The sequence below is a fragment of the Scylla paramamosain genome, chromosome 7 (genome assembly GCF_035594125.1).
Source record: "Scylla paramamosain isolate STU-SP2022 chromosome 7, ASM3559412v1, whole genome shotgun sequence".
NCBI classification, from domain to species: domain Eukaryota; kingdom Metazoa; phylum Arthropoda; class Malacostraca; order Decapoda; family Portunidae; genus Scylla; species Scylla paramamosain.
The window spans coordinates 21,876,343-21,893,740 of record NC_087157.1 but is presented as its reverse complement, the minus strand read 5'-3'; the positions used below and the strand labels follow the sequence as shown (position 1 = coordinate 21,893,740).

General features: G+C 39.1%; 1 protein-coding gene across 4 annotated transcripts in view; it reads right to left on the bottom strand.

Moving 5' to 3' along the window:
• The window catches only part of LOC135102203 (serine/threonine-protein kinase atr-like), a 479,415-nt gene that overhangs the window by 116,515 nt on the left and 345,502 nt on the right, over window positions 1-17,398 (bottom strand). For all 4 annotated transcript variants that reach the window (XR_010269589.1, XM_064007031.1, XM_064007033.1 and 1 more), the window contains one exon: window positions 15,733-16,002. Coding sequence is in view for 3 of the 4 variants with exons in the window: in XM_064007031.1 (XP_063863101.1) it covers window positions 15,733-16,002 (270 nt within the window). In the remaining variant the exon portion in view is untranslated. The remainder of the gene's footprint in view (window positions 1-15,732; window positions 16,003-17,398) is intronic.

Genomic DNA, 17,398 nt, shown 5'->3' with positions numbered 1-17,398 from the left:
GTGAACTAATTTTCAGAGTTTTAAATTTCATGTCCTCTTTCCATCTTCTAACCTTAACTTGTTACATCCTGACTTTCTGCAATTATCACCAAATCATCTGCATACAATATCTCCATGAATCATATCCTAAAACCATAAGGAAAAGCTTGAAGAACAATTGTAAATAAAGAATTTATAAAAGTACCTCATGTCACTCATCTCTCTCTGTTCAATCTTACTAAGTTGTAACACAAATGAGGCGCGCGGTGCAACAACGACGTAACCGAGAAATGGAAGTTTCGAGAAAAACGCGCTCAAAGTTAAACACTGATTGCGCACAATAGGATACCCTTAAATAAGTAAGTATTATACATCATTTGAAAGGTCTTGGGTAGTTCTGTTTGGGGATGTACCTAGGTTTCGAAGTGATAGGTGACGATTTTGGGTGGATGACTTACGCGTTAATTAACGCGTATACCATAGGTAATAATTTTTTTTCCCGATATTGTTTTCATTTGTTAATAATGTGTTAGAGCCTATTACACATAGTATTAGGTGAAAGTTTCATGAAGATTGGTACATAAATAAATTTTTTATGAATTTTTTTCCGAGCGTAAAAAATAAAACTTACTCATTACCGGCTCATTACCGCTCGACTTTGAGCCTTAGTACAGGTGCTTAGATGGTCGAATATGACTTGGCCGATATCACCACGAGATTTTTACACCCTTCTACCACACGGAGCAGGCAAAAACACGAAATCTCAAATTTCACGGTTACGTCGTTGTTGCACCGCGCGCCTCAAATACAATATGATACTTGAGCCTCCCATCACCTGAAACTCATGCACTTCATATTTCTGTCTGTAATAATACCAAGACCATTCTCTAACTAGCTAAAAACTCATAGATCAATAGATAATGCCCAAATCTTTCTATATCTATCTCGTCTTGTGACTTATGCAAAAATACCTTTAATCTCTTTTCTTCTTCATCTTTTCCTCCTCCATTTGAACTTAATGGTACCAGTGCCAACTCATCTACCTCTAAAGGTGAACTCTTCACTCAAACCTTTGCTAATAATCTACCTAGGATGGTTCAGGGCTTGTTCCTCCTCCTCCATCCTCTGACTATTTTTATGCCTCCTATTAAGATTTTTCCTAATGATGTTTTCCATGCCCTCTCTGGCCTTAACCCTTGGAAGCCTCATGAACTTGATGGGGTCCCTCCTACTGTTTTTCAAAACTATGCCGCTATGTTTACATCTTGCTTGGTTAAACTTTACCAACTCTGTCTGTCATCATCTACTTTTCATTCTGTTGGAACTTTGCTTACATTCACCCTCTTCCTAAAAAAGTTGATCACTAATCCAGGAGGAGGCAGTAGACACCTGCTGAAACGATAATTACTCAGTGAGGTCTAAAGCACTGTTCAGGGGGTGCTGTGAACTTATCATTAAACCCAGCTGTGACCTCACTGAATGTTTCCCTTTGTGTCTCACAACACAAGGGGGCAGTCACAGCCTGCCCTCTAAAGACAACTCTCTTTCTCCACACAAAACTACAAGCACCTAATAACACTCACACACTTCACTCAAAAATTTTAAAATCATCATTGTGACTCCTACACCAGCTTCGGAGTCCCCACCTCGGGAGGGGACCATAAATATCCCCAGGTCGGACTGCCTTTCTGTCGATGACCCTAAGTGTCTTGACAACCCCCCTCAACTTTTTCTTCATTAACTTCTGCAACATTCGCAGTCTAAGATCTAATTTTCAATCTGTAGAACACCACCTCTCCTCTTCTAAACCTCATCTTCATTTCCTCACTGAAACTCAGGTGTCTGAGGCAAGTGACAGTAGCCCCTTTTCTGTTCCCTCCTACTTTCTCTATCCTCACTTTTGATCCAAAGCTGGATGCTGTGTTTATGTGCGCAGTGACTTAACCTGCTCTCGTGCCCACGCTCTTGAATCTTCCGAGATTTCCACCATCTGGCTACAACTACAGAGTCACCCTCAAACTAAATTTATCTGTGGTGTATACCTCTCACCTAACTCCTCTGACTATAAGAAATTCTTTGACTACTTAACTTCCAAAGTGGAGCACATTCTGACCCTCTTCCCTTTTGCAGAGATCTCCATTCTTGGAGACTTCAATGTTCACCACCAGCTTTGGCTTTCCTCTCCCTTCACTGACCATCCTGGTGAACTAGCCTACAACTTTGCTATCCTCCATGACCTAGAGCAATTGGTGCAACACCCTACTGATATTCCTGACCGTCTTGGAGATACACCCAACATTCTTGACCTTTTCCTGACCTCTGATCCTTCTGCTTATGCTGTCATCCTTTCTTCTCCATTGGGCTCCTCTGATCACAATCTCATATCTGTATCTTGTCCTACTGCTCCAATCCCTCCTCAGGATCCCCCTAAGCGAAGGTGCCTCTGGCGTTTTATCTCTGCTAGTTGGGGGGACCTGAGGAGGTATTTTGCTGATTTTCCTTGGAATGACTACTGCTTCCGTGTCAGAGATCCATCTTTGTGTGCTGAGCGCATAACAGAGGTGATAGTGTCTGGCATGGAGGCATACATTCCTCACTCATTTTCTCGTCCTAAACCTTCTGAACCTTGGTTTAACACAGCTTGTTCTTGTGCTATAATTGATAGAGAGGTGGCTCACAAAAGGTACTTAAGCCTTCCATCACCAGAATCTCATGCACTTTATATTTCTGCCCGGAACCATGCCAAGTCTGTTCTCCAACTAGCCAAAAACTCCTTCATTAACAGAAAGTGTCAAAACCTTTCAAGATCTAACTCCCCTCGTGATTTCTGGCATCTAGCCAAAAATATCTCCAATAACTTTGCTTCTTCTTCTTTCCCACCTCTGTTTCAACCAGATGGCACTACTGCTATCACATCTATTTCTAAAGCTGAACTCTTCGCTCAAACCTTTGCTAAAAACTCTACCTTGGACGATTCTCGGCTTGTTCCTCCGTCTCCTCCACCCTCTGACTACTTCATGCCACCTATTAAAATTCTTCGCAATGATGTTTTCCATGCCCTCGCTGGCCTAAACCCTCGGAAGGATTATGGACCTGATGGGGTCCCTCCTATTGTTCTCTGAAACTGTGCCTCTGTGTTTGCACCTTGCCTAGTCAAACTTTTTCAGCTCTGTCTGTCAACATCTACCTTTCCTTCTTGCTGGAAGTTTGTCTACATTCAGTCTGTTCCTAAAAAGGGTGACCATTCTAATCCCTCAAACTACCATCCTATTGCTTTAATTTCCTGCCTATCTAAAGTTTTTGAATCTATCCTCAACAGGAAGATTCTTAAACATCTATCACTTCACAACCTTCTATCTGATCGCCAGTAGGGGTTCCGTCAAGGCCACTCTACTGGTGATCTTCTGGCTTTCCTTACTGAGTCTTGGTCATCCTCTTTTAGAGATTTTGGTGAAAGTTTTGCTGTTGCCTTGGACATATCAAAAGCTATTGATAGAGTCTGGCACAAAGCTTTGATTTCCAAACTACCCTCCTACGGTTTCTATCCTTCTCTCGGTAACTTCATCTCAAGTTTCCTTTCTGACTGTTCTATTGCTACTGTGGTAGACGGTCACTGTTCTTCTCCTAAATCTATTAACAGTGGTGTTCCTCAGGGTTCTGTCCTGTCACCCACTCTAATGTTATTATTCATTAATGATCTTCTAAACCAAATTTCTTGTCCTATCCACTCCTACGCTGATGATACCACCCTGCATTTTTCCACGTCTTTTCATAGACATCCAACCCTTCAGGAGGTAAACATCTCACGCAGGGAAGCCACAGAATGCTTGACTTCTGATCTTTCTAAAATTTCTGATTGGGGCAGAGCAAACTTGGTATTGTTCAATGCCTCAAGAACTCAATTCCTCCATCTATCAAATCGACACAACCTTCCAGACAACTATCCCCTCTTCTTCAATGACACTCAACTGTCCCCCTCTTCTACACTGAATATGAACTGGAAACTTCACATCTCTAGCTAAAACAGCTTCTATGAAGTTAGGCGTTCTGAGACGTCTCCGCCAGTTTTTCTCACCCTCCCCAGCTGCTAACCCTTTACAAGGGCCTTATCTGTCCATGTATGGAGTATACTTCACATGTCTGGGGGGGTTCCACTCATACTGCTCTTCTAGACAGGGTGGAATCAAAAGCTTTTTGTCTCATCAACTCCTCTCCTCTAACTGACTGTCTTCAGCCTCTCTCTCACCGCCGCAATGTTGCATCTCTAGCTGTCTTCTACCGCTATTTTCATGTTAACTGCTCTTATGATCTTGCTAACTGCATGCTTCCACTCCTCCCGCAGCCTCACTGCACAAGACTTTCTTCTTTCTCTCACCCCTATTCTGTCCACTTCTGTAACGCAAGAGTTAACCAGTATTCTCAATCATTCATCCCTTTCTCTGGTAAACTCTGGAATTCCCTGCTTGCTTCTGTATTTCCACCTTCCTATGACTTGAATTCCTTCAAGAGAGAGGTTTCAAGACACTTATTCATCAATTTTTGACCACTGCTTTGACACTTTTATGGGACTGGCATTTCAGTGGGCATTTTTTTTATTGGATTTTTGTTGCCCTTGGCCAGTGTCCTTCCTATATAAAAAAAAAAAAAAAAAAAAACTACAGTCCTATTGGTTCAATTTCCTGCCACTCTACAGTGCTTGTCACTGAAACTGTTGCTGGGATTTAATAGGTTGTTTGAATTCTCAAAATGCCTGCGCTTGTTCTAGTTCAGCATGGGTGCTTTAAATAAAAACATTACATATTTGGCAGCTCAGCCTCAGTGTCTGAGATGACCTCCAGAAGCAGGAAAAAATGACAGTTGTTCATCACTGCTGTCAAAGGGAGCTGACACTTTCCACTGAGCCACCACCTGCTCAGCTTGCACTTACATTGTTGTTCAGCTCTCTAACAGGATAACGGTTTGCTATGAGGTGTTATCAAGGGATGACATCATAGCTATCATGTCCCTTCACAAGACTGGACACTCTATGCAGGTAATCTCAGAGCAGAATGTCAGTGTCCACCATATTCAAAGATATGTGAAGTGGATGGAAGGTGACAACAAAGTAACACAGAAGAAAAAATGGTCAGGAAAGACCCACAAAACTTCCTTTAGAACTCTGAGACTGGCACACTGTAAACTAGATTAAGTATCAGCCAAAAAATTTAAAGAAAACCTAAGATTGCTGGGTGATGTCTCTGTGAGGACAATATCTTGGTGAATCCATGACAATCTTGGCTGCCACAGCTATGCAGCACTGCACAAACCTATGGTCTCCATCATCCAGCAGGAGAAGAGGGTTGCTTTCTGCAATAAATACAAGGCTTGGACTCTCAAGCAGTAGTGTGGCATGCTGTGGAGTGACAAAGCAAGATTTTCAGTGACTGCCAGTAATCAAGATCACGTATACTGATGTCCAGGCAGTGACCCCTTGACTACCACTACATTTTACCAGCTGTCAAGTTTCCTGATTCATTGGTGGTGAGAAGCTGCTTCACCTATCATGGTGTAGGAACTGCTGCACCATTCTTTGATGACTGGCCTGTAAATTTTCTTGACCTGAATCCCATCGAAAATTTGTGGGCCATCATCGAAAGAAAGGAAAGTCGAAAGAGGAGTACCCCAAGGCTCAGTACTAGTACCATTCATGTTTGGAGTCTAATTAATTGTACGACAGAGAGTGTGAATAACTACATGAGCTTTTTTTTTTGCAGATGATGCAAAGCTGCTGAAAAGAGTTAAGAATGAGGAAGACTATGGAGTGTTGCAAAAGGATCTGAACAAGATATTGGAGTGAAAAGTGAAATTTAACTTAGAGACATGTAAAATAATGGAATTTGGAAAGAGTGAGAGGAGAATAAAAGGAAATTATGTGTCACATGGTGAGAGGTTGAGTTGACCACAAGACAGAAAGGATCTAGGTGTTATAGTGAATGAAAATTACAGGAGAAACCTATAACTTAATGAGAAGAATGCGGCTGGCTTTTGCAATTATGAATGAAGAGATGATCAGGAAGATAATTATATCACTGATTAGACCTAGACTGGAATATGCAGCTGTAGTGTGGTTGTCCTACAAGAATAAAGATATAAGAAAGTTGGAGAGAGTTCAGAGAACAGCAATGAAGACAGAACTGAGTATCAGGGACTTGTCATATGAAGAGACTGGAAAGGTTACACCTACTAATGTTTGAAAAAAGGAGAGAAAGAGGAGACGATTGCAATATATGAAGCATATGAGAAAGTGAAGGGGGTGGATCTGATAGTTTGGGATACACAAGATACTGGAGGACATGGAAAGAGGCTGAAGAAGAGAAGTCAAAAAAGTATACACTCCTTTCCAGAGTTTTGTGCTTGCTTTCTTCCAAAGGTACAGCGCAAAACTCAAGGATTGCAAAACTCAAGGTATGGAAAACACTGAAAAACAGCTTATTCATTCCAGCCAGTGAAGAAGCTGGCTTTTTCCCTCACTTAATTCCCTTAACTCAAAATACAGTACGTGTGTGTGTATATTTACCTGGTTGTATTTTACAGGAAAAGAGCTATGCTCGTGCTGTCCTGTCTCCATATCTATAAGCATCCAGCTTGACTTTAAATTCATGAATATTTGTTGCTTGTACCACTGTTTCATCTAAGCTGTTCCATATTTCTATTTGGGAAACCATATTTCTTGACATTTCTTCTACTTGCTGTTTTCCTCAATTTCACTCCATGTCCTCTTGTATCTTTTGAGTCCCACACAAATAAGTCTTCTTTGTTGACTTGATCCTTACCCTTTAAAGCTCTGTATATAGCAATCAGGTCCCCTCTTTCTCTTCTCCCTTGTAATGATGGAAGCTTCAATCTCCTTAATCTTTCTTCATAGGTTAAATCTCTCAAACTTGGTACCAATTTGGTTGCAGCTCTTTGGATCCTTTCCATTTTCCTTATTTCCTTTTTATTATGGGGTGACCAAATAATTGTGGCATATTCCAGTTTTGGTCTAATCACATATTCCATCAACTTTTTCATCATCTCTTCATCCATGTAAGCAAATACCCCTTTCATCTTTCTTAGTAACTCATAGGTTTCTCCAACAATTTTGTTTACATGTCTTGTTTTGTGTGTGTGTGTGTGTGTGTGTGTGTGTGTGTGTGTGTGTGTGTGTGTGTGTGTGTGTGTGTGTGTGTGTGTGTGTGTGTGTGTTTTGTCTTCACATCTGGTGTGATACAGTGCTGTGGCTGTGCAGTAACATCACATCTAAAACCATACGCATGTGAGTGTGCATTTGTTCTCTCTCTCTCTCTCTCTCTCTCTCTCTCTCTCTCTCTCTCTCTCTCTCTCTCTCTCTCTCTCTCTCTCTCTCTCTTTCTTCCCCTTCCCTCCCTCCCCCTTACTTGCCCTCCTACCCCCTCTCTTCCTCCCTCTTACCTGCCTTCCTACCCCCTCTCTCCCTCCCCATTACCTCCCTCTCCCTTCCATGCCTCCTTCCCTTATCCTTCCTCCTTCCATCTGTCACACCCACCATCCCTCCTTCCATCTGTGTGTGTGTGTGTGTGTGTGTGTGTATTTACCTAGTTGTGTTTTACAGGAAAAGAGCCATTCTCATGCTGTCCTGTCTCCATATCAATAATCCAGCTTCCAGCTTAGCTTTAAATTCATGAATATTCCTTGCTTAAACTGCTATTTCATCTAAATTGTTCCATATTTCTATGCTTCTATTTGGGAAATTATGTTTTTTGACATCTCTTCTGCACACTATCTTCTTTAATTTCATACTGTGTCCTCTTGTGTCTCTTGAGTCCCACACAAACAGGTCTTCTTTGTCAACTTGGTGCTTTGCCTTCAAGGCCATGTATATAGCAAGCAGGTCTCCTCTTTCTCTTATCTGCTGTAATGCTGGAAGTTCTAATCTCTTTAGTCTATTTTCATTAGATAAATCTCTCAAACTTTGAACCATTTTGGTTGCAGCTATTTGAATCCTTCCCATATTCCTTACAAATTTTTTTACTATGAGGTGATCAAACAATTGTGGCATATTTCAGTTTGGGTTGAATCATAGATTCTGTCAAGTTTTTCATCATCTTTTCATCCAAGTAATTAAATGCCCTTTTCATCTTTCTCAGTAACTCAAAGGTTCCCCTGACAATATTGTTTAAATATTTTCTGGTGGTAAATTATCACTTATTTTAATTCCTCAATCTTTTTCTTCTTTGGTTTTCTTAATTTCTACATCTCCCATGGTGTAGGATCTTGTCTGTCTTCTTTTGCTCTTCCCTAGCTCCATCCCTTTGCATTAAATTCCATTTCCCATCTCCTAGTCCATTCATATATTTTATCCAGATCCTTCTGTAACATTTCACAACATGTATTATTTTCCAGTCTTTTCAATAACTGCGTCATCTGCAAATAAACTTATATACCTGTCAATCTCATCCACCATGCCATTAATATATACTAGGAACATTACAGGGCCCAGAACTGTCCCCTGTGGAACTCTGCTTATAACTTTACACCATTCTGATTTTTTACCCTTAATTAGTGTTCTCCTTTCTCTGTCCCTTATGAAGTCTGTTATCCATTCCACTATTTTGCCCTACAAACCCCGTACATTTTCAATTTTCCATAACAATCTCTGGTGGGATACTTTATCAAATGCTTTTTTAAAATCTAAGTAGACACAGCCTGCCCAGCCATCCCTCTCTTGGATTATATCAATTGCTCTACTGTAAAACTCAATAAATTTGGGACACAAGATCTTTCATTTCTGGAACCAAACTGACATCTAGTCAATGTGTATGATTCTTCTAGATATTTTATCCACCTGTCTTTAACAATTCTTTCACATATTTTTGCAACAACACTTGTTTGAGGCACTGGTGCACAATTTATTGGTTCTTCTTTATTACCTCCTTTGAAAATTGGTACTATATTCACTGGTGCACAATTCACTGGTTCTTCTTTATTGCCTTCTTCGAAAATTGATACTATATTCACCAGTGCACAATTCACTGGTTCTTCTTTATTACCTCCCTTGAAAATTGGTCCTATATTGTCTCTTTTCCAGTCAAGAAGGACTTTTCTCTCTTTAAATGAACATACTATGATATTATGTATTACCTTTGCCAGCTGTTCACCACATTCCTTCATTATCCAGTTTAGCACTTCATCTGACCCTTGCACCTTACTTATATCCTGATCCTTCATAATTTTCTTAACTTCTTGGATGTCCACTTGAAATTCCCTCAACACTTTGACCTTGTGCCATGCTCTTTCACCTATAAAGTTGTTTTCTCTGGTGGATATTGACTGGAAGCATGTGTTCATTAATTAAGCTTGTGACAGAGCATCTTCATAAATAATGTCATCTACCTTGAATCTATCTATACTTTGTTTATTTTTAATTTTTCCATTTGCATATCTGTAAAGGAGTTTCAGCTCATTCATGCACTTGTCAACTACCTCTTTCTCATAATTCCTTTCCTCCTCTCTCAAGATTCAGACACTCATTTAATGCTACTTTAAATTCTTCTTATTTCTTATGCCCTCATCTTTTCTCCACCTATTCCAAGCTACTTCTTTTTCTCCTCTTGCTAGTTTACATCTCGTATTATACCAGTCTTCTTTCTTTTTCAACTCATTAATTATGATCTTTGGTAGGTATCTACTGACCACTTCATTATAGATTTTCATAAAGTATCCCACTTTTCATGTGTATATCTCGCCATGAATAGTTGTTTCCAATCTGTGTCTGCAGAGAATTTCCTCAAATTAATGAAATCTGCCTTTCTTTACTTAAATCTTCCAGTTTTGTAAGCTTCACTCCTGTTTTTTTTATTAAACTCTTCCCTAATTCAAATTAAATTAGCAGATGATCACTTTTGCTCAAAGGGCACTGATAATTTATTTCCTCCATCATGTTAAGTTCCTTGGTAAACAATAGGTCTAACCTTGATGCCTCCTCACTCCCTTTAAATCTGGTATTTTCCCCAATCCACTGGGTAACAGTGTTTGACATTACTAAGTTTAGCAGCATATTTCCCAATAATTCTTCTCCCTTTTCATGGTTCATTCTTCCCAGCAGACTTCTTTGCAGTTAAAGTCTCCCATTAGTGTTATATTATTACTCTCTCTTAATATTTTCTTTAGACAGTTACTAGTATCTCTTAACATTATTTTGTAGTTATCCTGATACCATGCATTGATTTTTAGTGGTACATATGCTACTGCAAAATCTCTTTTTCCTTCTCCCTTCCTTTTTGTTTTGATTCTAATTACTTCAGCCATACCTTCTCCTACCTCTACATCCTCCACTGTTATATTCTTCTTGGTCAGTACCATCACTCCTCCTTTCTTACTATTCCTAGATTTTGTCCACACATTATAGCTACCATATGCAATTCTTATGTTTTCTGCTGGTTCAATCAATTCAACTTTTGTAATACCAATGATTTCTGGCTGTTTTATCTTAATATAGTCATTTAGCTCCTGCAATGTTGACATTAGTCCATTGATATTTATGTAAGCCACTGACCACTTTATGTTTCTTTTTCTTTTGTTATTTACCTCTCCTATTCTTTGTTTGTCAGATACCACCACCTCAGCCTCTAATCTTTTACCTTCCAATAGAACTTCTTTTTCTCTTCCTCTAATTTATTTGCATTTTTTCCCTCAGCCTGTTTTATCAGTTCATTTATCTTAAGTCTCTTCTCTTTTTCATCTCCCTTTTTATCCAAACTTTTCTGTATTGTTTTACCTTGTCCAGTCTCCATGCTTCTGATATTACCTCCAACAATGTTGTCTGTAGTCTAAATTTTACTTTTAATGGTCTTACTCCTCCCTCTCTATATTTTCCTAGTCTATGTATCACTTCAGTTTCATTTACCCAGTTCTCTCCTTCACTTTGAACATATCTCACAACATCTACTATTTTATTTGGTTCCTTTTCTCTCATAAGTCTTGTGTGTTCTGCTTCTTTGTTTAATCCATAAATAAGTACATATTTTTTCTTGTCCACTTTTTTCCTCCTCTTTTTCCTTTTTCCATTCTTTATATTTATCTCTGATCTTCATCACACTGTTTTCCTGTTTTTAAAAATTTTCCTGACTTTCTGTTAACACTGCCTTCAATTCTGCACAGTGAACCTTCAGGGATTTGTTTTCTCCTTCAAGGTCATGTATCTTTGTTTTCATCTTTGTTACTCTATTAATTAAATCACAGACTATTTTATCTGTTATTTTTACTTTCCTGTCTTGCATTCTTTGATTCAATTCACTATCCTCCTGAAACCCCTGAAAGGGTGTCCTGGGCATTTCTTTGTCCATGGCCTCTGCCATGACTGATGTTTGAATTTTTTTTTTTCAAAATGAAATCACTGATACGAGTTTTACCGTTTTACCCTTTCTTATTGTCTACTTTGGAGGGAGGATTGATATTACACCATAGCCCTATCTGTCTCACAACCTAGGTTGCTGATGAAAATATTCCATGTGTGTGTGTGTGTGTGTGTGTGGGTGTATTTACCTAGTTGTATTGTAGAGGGCACAAGCCAAAGCTCATTTTGTCCTGTCTCCATAACCGTGTGTGTGTGTGTGTGTGTGTGTGTGTGTGTGTGTGTGTGTGTGTGTGAGAGAGAGAGAGAGAGAGAGAGAGAGAGAGAGAGAGAGAGAGAGAGAGAGAGAGAGAGAGAGAGAGAGAGAGAGAGAGAGAGAGAGAGAGAGAGAGAGAGAGAGAGAGAGAGAGAGAGAGAGAGAGAGAATGTACACTGCATATATGTAAGTATGTATGCAAGCTTAATTTAGATGAGATGGGCAATAATGTCTGCCCATACAGTTCTTCTTTTGCTTGGAGGTCACTCCCAGATTATTTTGATCCTTTGTTATATTTTTTTTTCTTTCCTCTATGAGGTTTGCGAGGAGTAATGTTTCACAGCTGCACTAATTTTCTTCACTCTTGAACCAGCAGCCGTCCTCTGCATCCATCTTAAGGACAAGCGGCATGTTGGCCCAGCAGGGAGAGCAGCACTTTGTTCACATCCGCCAAATTATCAACATGTCCGGAAATTATATATCGCTCTTAATAATGCTCTAGAATTACTTAAATATATTCAAGATTAATTCACAAACATAAACTATCACCAAAAGACCAACAGCTTGTTATATTTGATTCAAAATAATGCTGCTGCATTTAGAAAACCCGCTACTTTAGTGGCATTTCTACTCCTAGGAGTAACTTTTACTTTGAAAGTGAAAGTTGCTTTTAGGAGCAACTTCTAGAAGCAAAGTTGAGGATAAAAGCACTTCTAGGAGTGCTCCTAGGAGTACTCCTAGGAGTCTTTATTAATGTGTTCCCTGATGATATAAAGAGACTGAACAGGAATTAAAATGGAAAGAAAGAGCCTAAATGTAAAGGGAATGGATGGAGAAAAAAATAAAAGGAGTAGAGGTCAGGAAAAGAGAATACTTATTTCTTAATATCTCTAATTCTTCACTCACCAATCACCCTTGCTGCTTATATTTATACTTTCTACTTTCTCCATGTCCTCTCATCCTCTTCTTTCACCCTTCCTCTACTTCCTTGTCCCATGTACTTTCCTTCCCCAGTTATGTCCCTTCCTCCCCTTTTTCCCTTCCTCTAACTTCTTCTTTCGCCTTATCTCAAAGCTCCCTCCCTATCACCTCCCCTACCCTTATCTGTCTGAGATAAGGGACAAGTGAGTAATACTCTCTCTCTCTCTCTCTCTCTCTCTCTCTCTCTTTCTCCTTTTGTTGGTGTAAATAAATTGTATATACTGAGTTGATTCAAATTTTCTTTGCCATTTTCCAGTTACATAAATGGTGGCATGCTGTTGGAATTAAAGGGCATCTTTTCCATTTTAGGTTACATAATGGTGTTGCCTATTGATATCATGCTACTTTAAATCAAATGATCCCACTGCTGCCACCAATTATGTTCTCCTACTTTGCTGTTTGTCATGCCAGTGGCAGAAACATTTGATTTAAGTTAGTGTGATATGAATAGATGACACCATTTATGTAACCTAAAATGGCAAAGATGCCCTATAATTCCAACAGTATGCCACCATTTATGTAACTGAAAAATGGCAAAGAAAATTTGAATCAATTTAGTATATACAATTTATTTACACTAACAACAGGAAAGTTCACCCATTATGGGATAATGTATTAATGTGAGAAACTTTAGATTACTGGAGAGACATTAGGAATACGTCACTGTGTTTGCATATCTGGTTACTGAAAAGACATCAGGAATAGGTTACTGTGTCATGTTATCAGTTAAAAAGTGACACAACAGAACTTAGTATTTAGAATTTGTTTAGAGTTTGGAGCACACACTAACACAGCACAAAGTTCAACAAGAGACACAACAACAGTCTTGATGTGCCCTCCACTGCTTGCTAAGGCTTGCTTGATGCAGCCACTAGAAGTGAGTGTCACTTCACCCCAAAGCACACTCCCCTCTCTCTCTCTACCCTACCTTAGGAGGTGCCCTTGCCTACATACAGTGGATGAAGAAATAACAGCATTTGCATCAGCACCACATGATCTGGATAGTGCCTGCTGTTGTGCTAGTTTGCAATATTTACTCAGACGAACAACAGGGAAGTGTCCTGTACTAAATTAACAAAAGACAACCTCTGTGATGTTTAGCAAAGAGTATGTTCCTACCTATCCTTATCTACCTATGAGTACATACACTCATTCCTTCTTTGTCATTTTTGCTTCATCTTTTCTCACTTTTCTTCATTCTTGTATAATTCCATTTTCATTTACAATCAGTCTCATTCTATTTAACAATCCTCAGGATTGTTCTTACTTTCACATAGAGAGAGAGAGAGAGAGAGAGAGAGAGAGAGAGAGAGAGAGAGAGAGAGAGAGAGAGAGAGAGAGAGAGAGAGAGAGAGAGAGAGAGAGAGAGAGAGAGAGAGAGAGAGAGAGAGAGAGAGAGAGAGAGAGAGAGAGAGATTAACAATCCTCAGGATTGTTCTTACTTTCACATAGAGAGAGAGAGAGAGAGAGAGAGAGAGAGAGAGAGAGAGAGAGAGAGAGAGAGAGATGAGAGAGAGAGAGAGAGAGAGAGAGAGAGAGAGAGAGAGAGAGAGAGAGAGAGAGAGAGAGAGAGAGCTCTGACTTAGGTGGGATTTACTATATGTATATGCATGATGCTGATGGCAGGTAAATGTGAATGATACTTGTCAAAGCAGCAGGAAACTTGGGGTGATTATGCGCAAAACTTGGGATGGTAAGAATTTAGGACTCAGCGCAAAACTCGAGGATCGTAAAACTTGGTAAGGTAGTGTATTTTCCCATACAGAAGTATGGATGTATGGAACAGTCTGGATAAGGAGATATTAAATGCAAAAATTATACATCGATTCAAGACCAAATTGGATATCAAATGATATGGAGATGGGACAGCACGAGCATAACTCTTTTCCCATAAAGCACAACTAGGTAAATACACAGAGGGATTCAAAACCCTAATGCAAGAATGGGCTGCAACAAGCTACAGAGAAGTCCATACTACAGGTGGTAGAGTGTGGGCTGCCACTACCACACTTGTCACCTGTAGTAATAGTATTAAGCATGTAGCCACCATTGCTGCTATCATCCCACCAACAGCGATAGTACCAAGCATGTCGCCACTGATGCTGCTGCTACTCCTACCACCTGTAGTACTAGTATTGAGCATGTGGCTGTCATTGCTGCTGTCATCACCCCACCCACATTGATAAAAGACACATTGATAAAAGTGTGTTGCCATCATCATCCCTGCCACCTGCAGCTTGACCTGTGCCTGTTTGTTTGGCAACTGTGCAATTCTTTCATGACATGCAGCAGTGAGGATGCCCTGCTTATACCATTAAAAAAACATTGCTTTATCATCTGAATTTTGTAATGAGGATCATAGCTTTGTAGCCAAATAATATAGAATGTGAATATTATGTAGGGATTGAAATGATTTCAACAGTGAGTGTTCATCATCTTTGTGTGTAAAAAATGTTTCAGTGTGGTCTTATGATGAATGTTTCTGTAATTTACTGGTAATCCTGGGTTAATATTAGCCTTAAATAGTATTCATAAGCATCTAAAATTAATGAGGAAGTGATTTATTCAGGGATATAAAACACATAAGTGTTACAATGTGGTTAACAGTGAGCATTCATCAGCTGTGTGAGTAAAGAATGGTTTGATGTGATTTTTTAATGATTGTTACAATACTGTGCTCATTTTTATTCAATGATCTTTTGATACATGAATTAAGTATCAGTTACTTTCAGTTAAATGCATAAAATATAATTTGAGTGTTGCAGGTAGTCTGTTTCAGCCATGTCAGAACCAGGTAGTCTGTTTCAGCCATGTCAGAACCATAGTAATTTTTTGTCATTACTTTCAATATAACTCTAATGTGAATAGTGTCTAATATGGTCTGTTAGTGGAAGCAAATTCTCCCATTTGGTGGTGACCTGAGTGTACATTGTTTTCACTCCCTACTTGTCACTCACTAAATGATTCATAAGCTATTAAACCACTTCTCTTGGTATCTTAACTAAAGTTTTCTCCAGGATAAAAAACAAAGTAAAATGAACTTAATTAATATCAATGACAATCTTTTCTTATGCATGACCACAGTTAGTATCGATAAACATTTTAAAATATCCATTCTCATGTGCACACTACCTACAAGAAAACTTTGACAAGCAGCACTTCTTACCTCAAAATATATGGGTAGGCCCTTTGATAGGCCCACTTCTCCATACTTGCAGCTGACAACATGGAAATATAGTGAGCCCGGATATTCTTCAGGTTGGCTAGGTATGCAGGCTGGTCCCTTGCCCTCAATGCTCGCAGCACTTGCCCAACTCCAACTCCCCATGATGGCTCCTCTGGGCTTGTCTTCAAGAAATTATCCAATTCATCCCACTTGCTAAGTCTCCACGCTGCCTCAACACGATACTTGTTCAGGGCTGGCTCTAACTCAGGCCTAGAGGAGGGCAATTATTGAATGAGAGAAGTACATGGTGAAGGAAGACATCATCATCACCACCACCACCACCACCACCACCACCACCACCATCATCATCATCATCATTCCATATTTTGATCTCATCTTTTATTCAAGGAAGTTTGAGAAAGGAAAACCATATTATTACACATAGTATGTAGTGTTATTATCTATAATAAGATTTCTTTACTCAATCAAATAGTGTAAGATATGTTCATGCATGGTGACAGTTATATAAACTAGGTATGTATGAAATGGGTCAAAATATGCCTTTGTCTCCATTCACACTGTAGCTCCTACTCACCTAATAAACTGTAAGCCCAAGATACTTGTTGAATTATGATGTAAGCACAGAATACTTGTTGAGTTATGACAATGAAAAAGACAAGAGCACAAATCTTGCTTAGTACGTATACAGTGTACATGATCCTACAAGAATGGGAGACCAACAATCATGCTCACCAAGGGATTATTTACCTAATTATATTTACTTCTTTGTAGTATATAAAGTTTGTGAGGTTCTGTCATCATATATTTGTGTTTAGTTTTTTCTTTAGCCAGTGTACACTTTTTGTATCTATCATTTCTTCTTGTCTAATCCAGCTACCAATATTTCCATGAGGAAGCTGCATGTTTGTCATTCCAGCATCATCCCTTTTCAACTTTCTCTTGTGTCTCCTCAAATACATAGTCTCTCTCTGTGTGTGTGTGTGTGTGTGTGTGTGTGTGTGTGTGTGTATTTACCTAGTTGTGGTTTATGGGAGGGGAGTAATCTCATAGCATCTCATCTCTATATCTATCTAGTTTGGTCTTAAAAACACTGACAGTTTCAGCATTTACAACGTCTTCATTGAGTTCATTCCATTTGTTCACATTTCTGTGAGGAAAACTAAAATTCTTAATGTCTCTTCTACAATTAACTTTCCTCAACTTCTTATTGTGTCCCCTTGTACCCTGTGAGTCTGAATTTATAAAACCTTCTTTGTCTACATTTTCCATACTATTTTCATTATATAGATGTTTATTAAATCTCTTCTCTCTCTCTCTCTCTCTCTCTCTCTCTCTCTCTCTCTCTCTCTCTCTCTCTCTCTCTCTCTCTCTCTCTCTCTCTCTCTCTCTCTCCTGTTTTCAAGGGTAGGAATTTCCAACATTCTTACTCTCTCTTCATAGGTTGATTTTTTCAACTCTGGAACCATCTTAGTGACTGCTCTTTGTACTCTTTCTAATTTTATAATATTCCTCTTTGTATGAGGAGACCACACCACTGCCACATATTCCAATCTTGGTCTTATCATGGAAATCAACTACTTTTTATCATTTCTTCATCCAAATATGAAAATACCATTCTTACTCCTTTTAACAAATTCATCGTCTC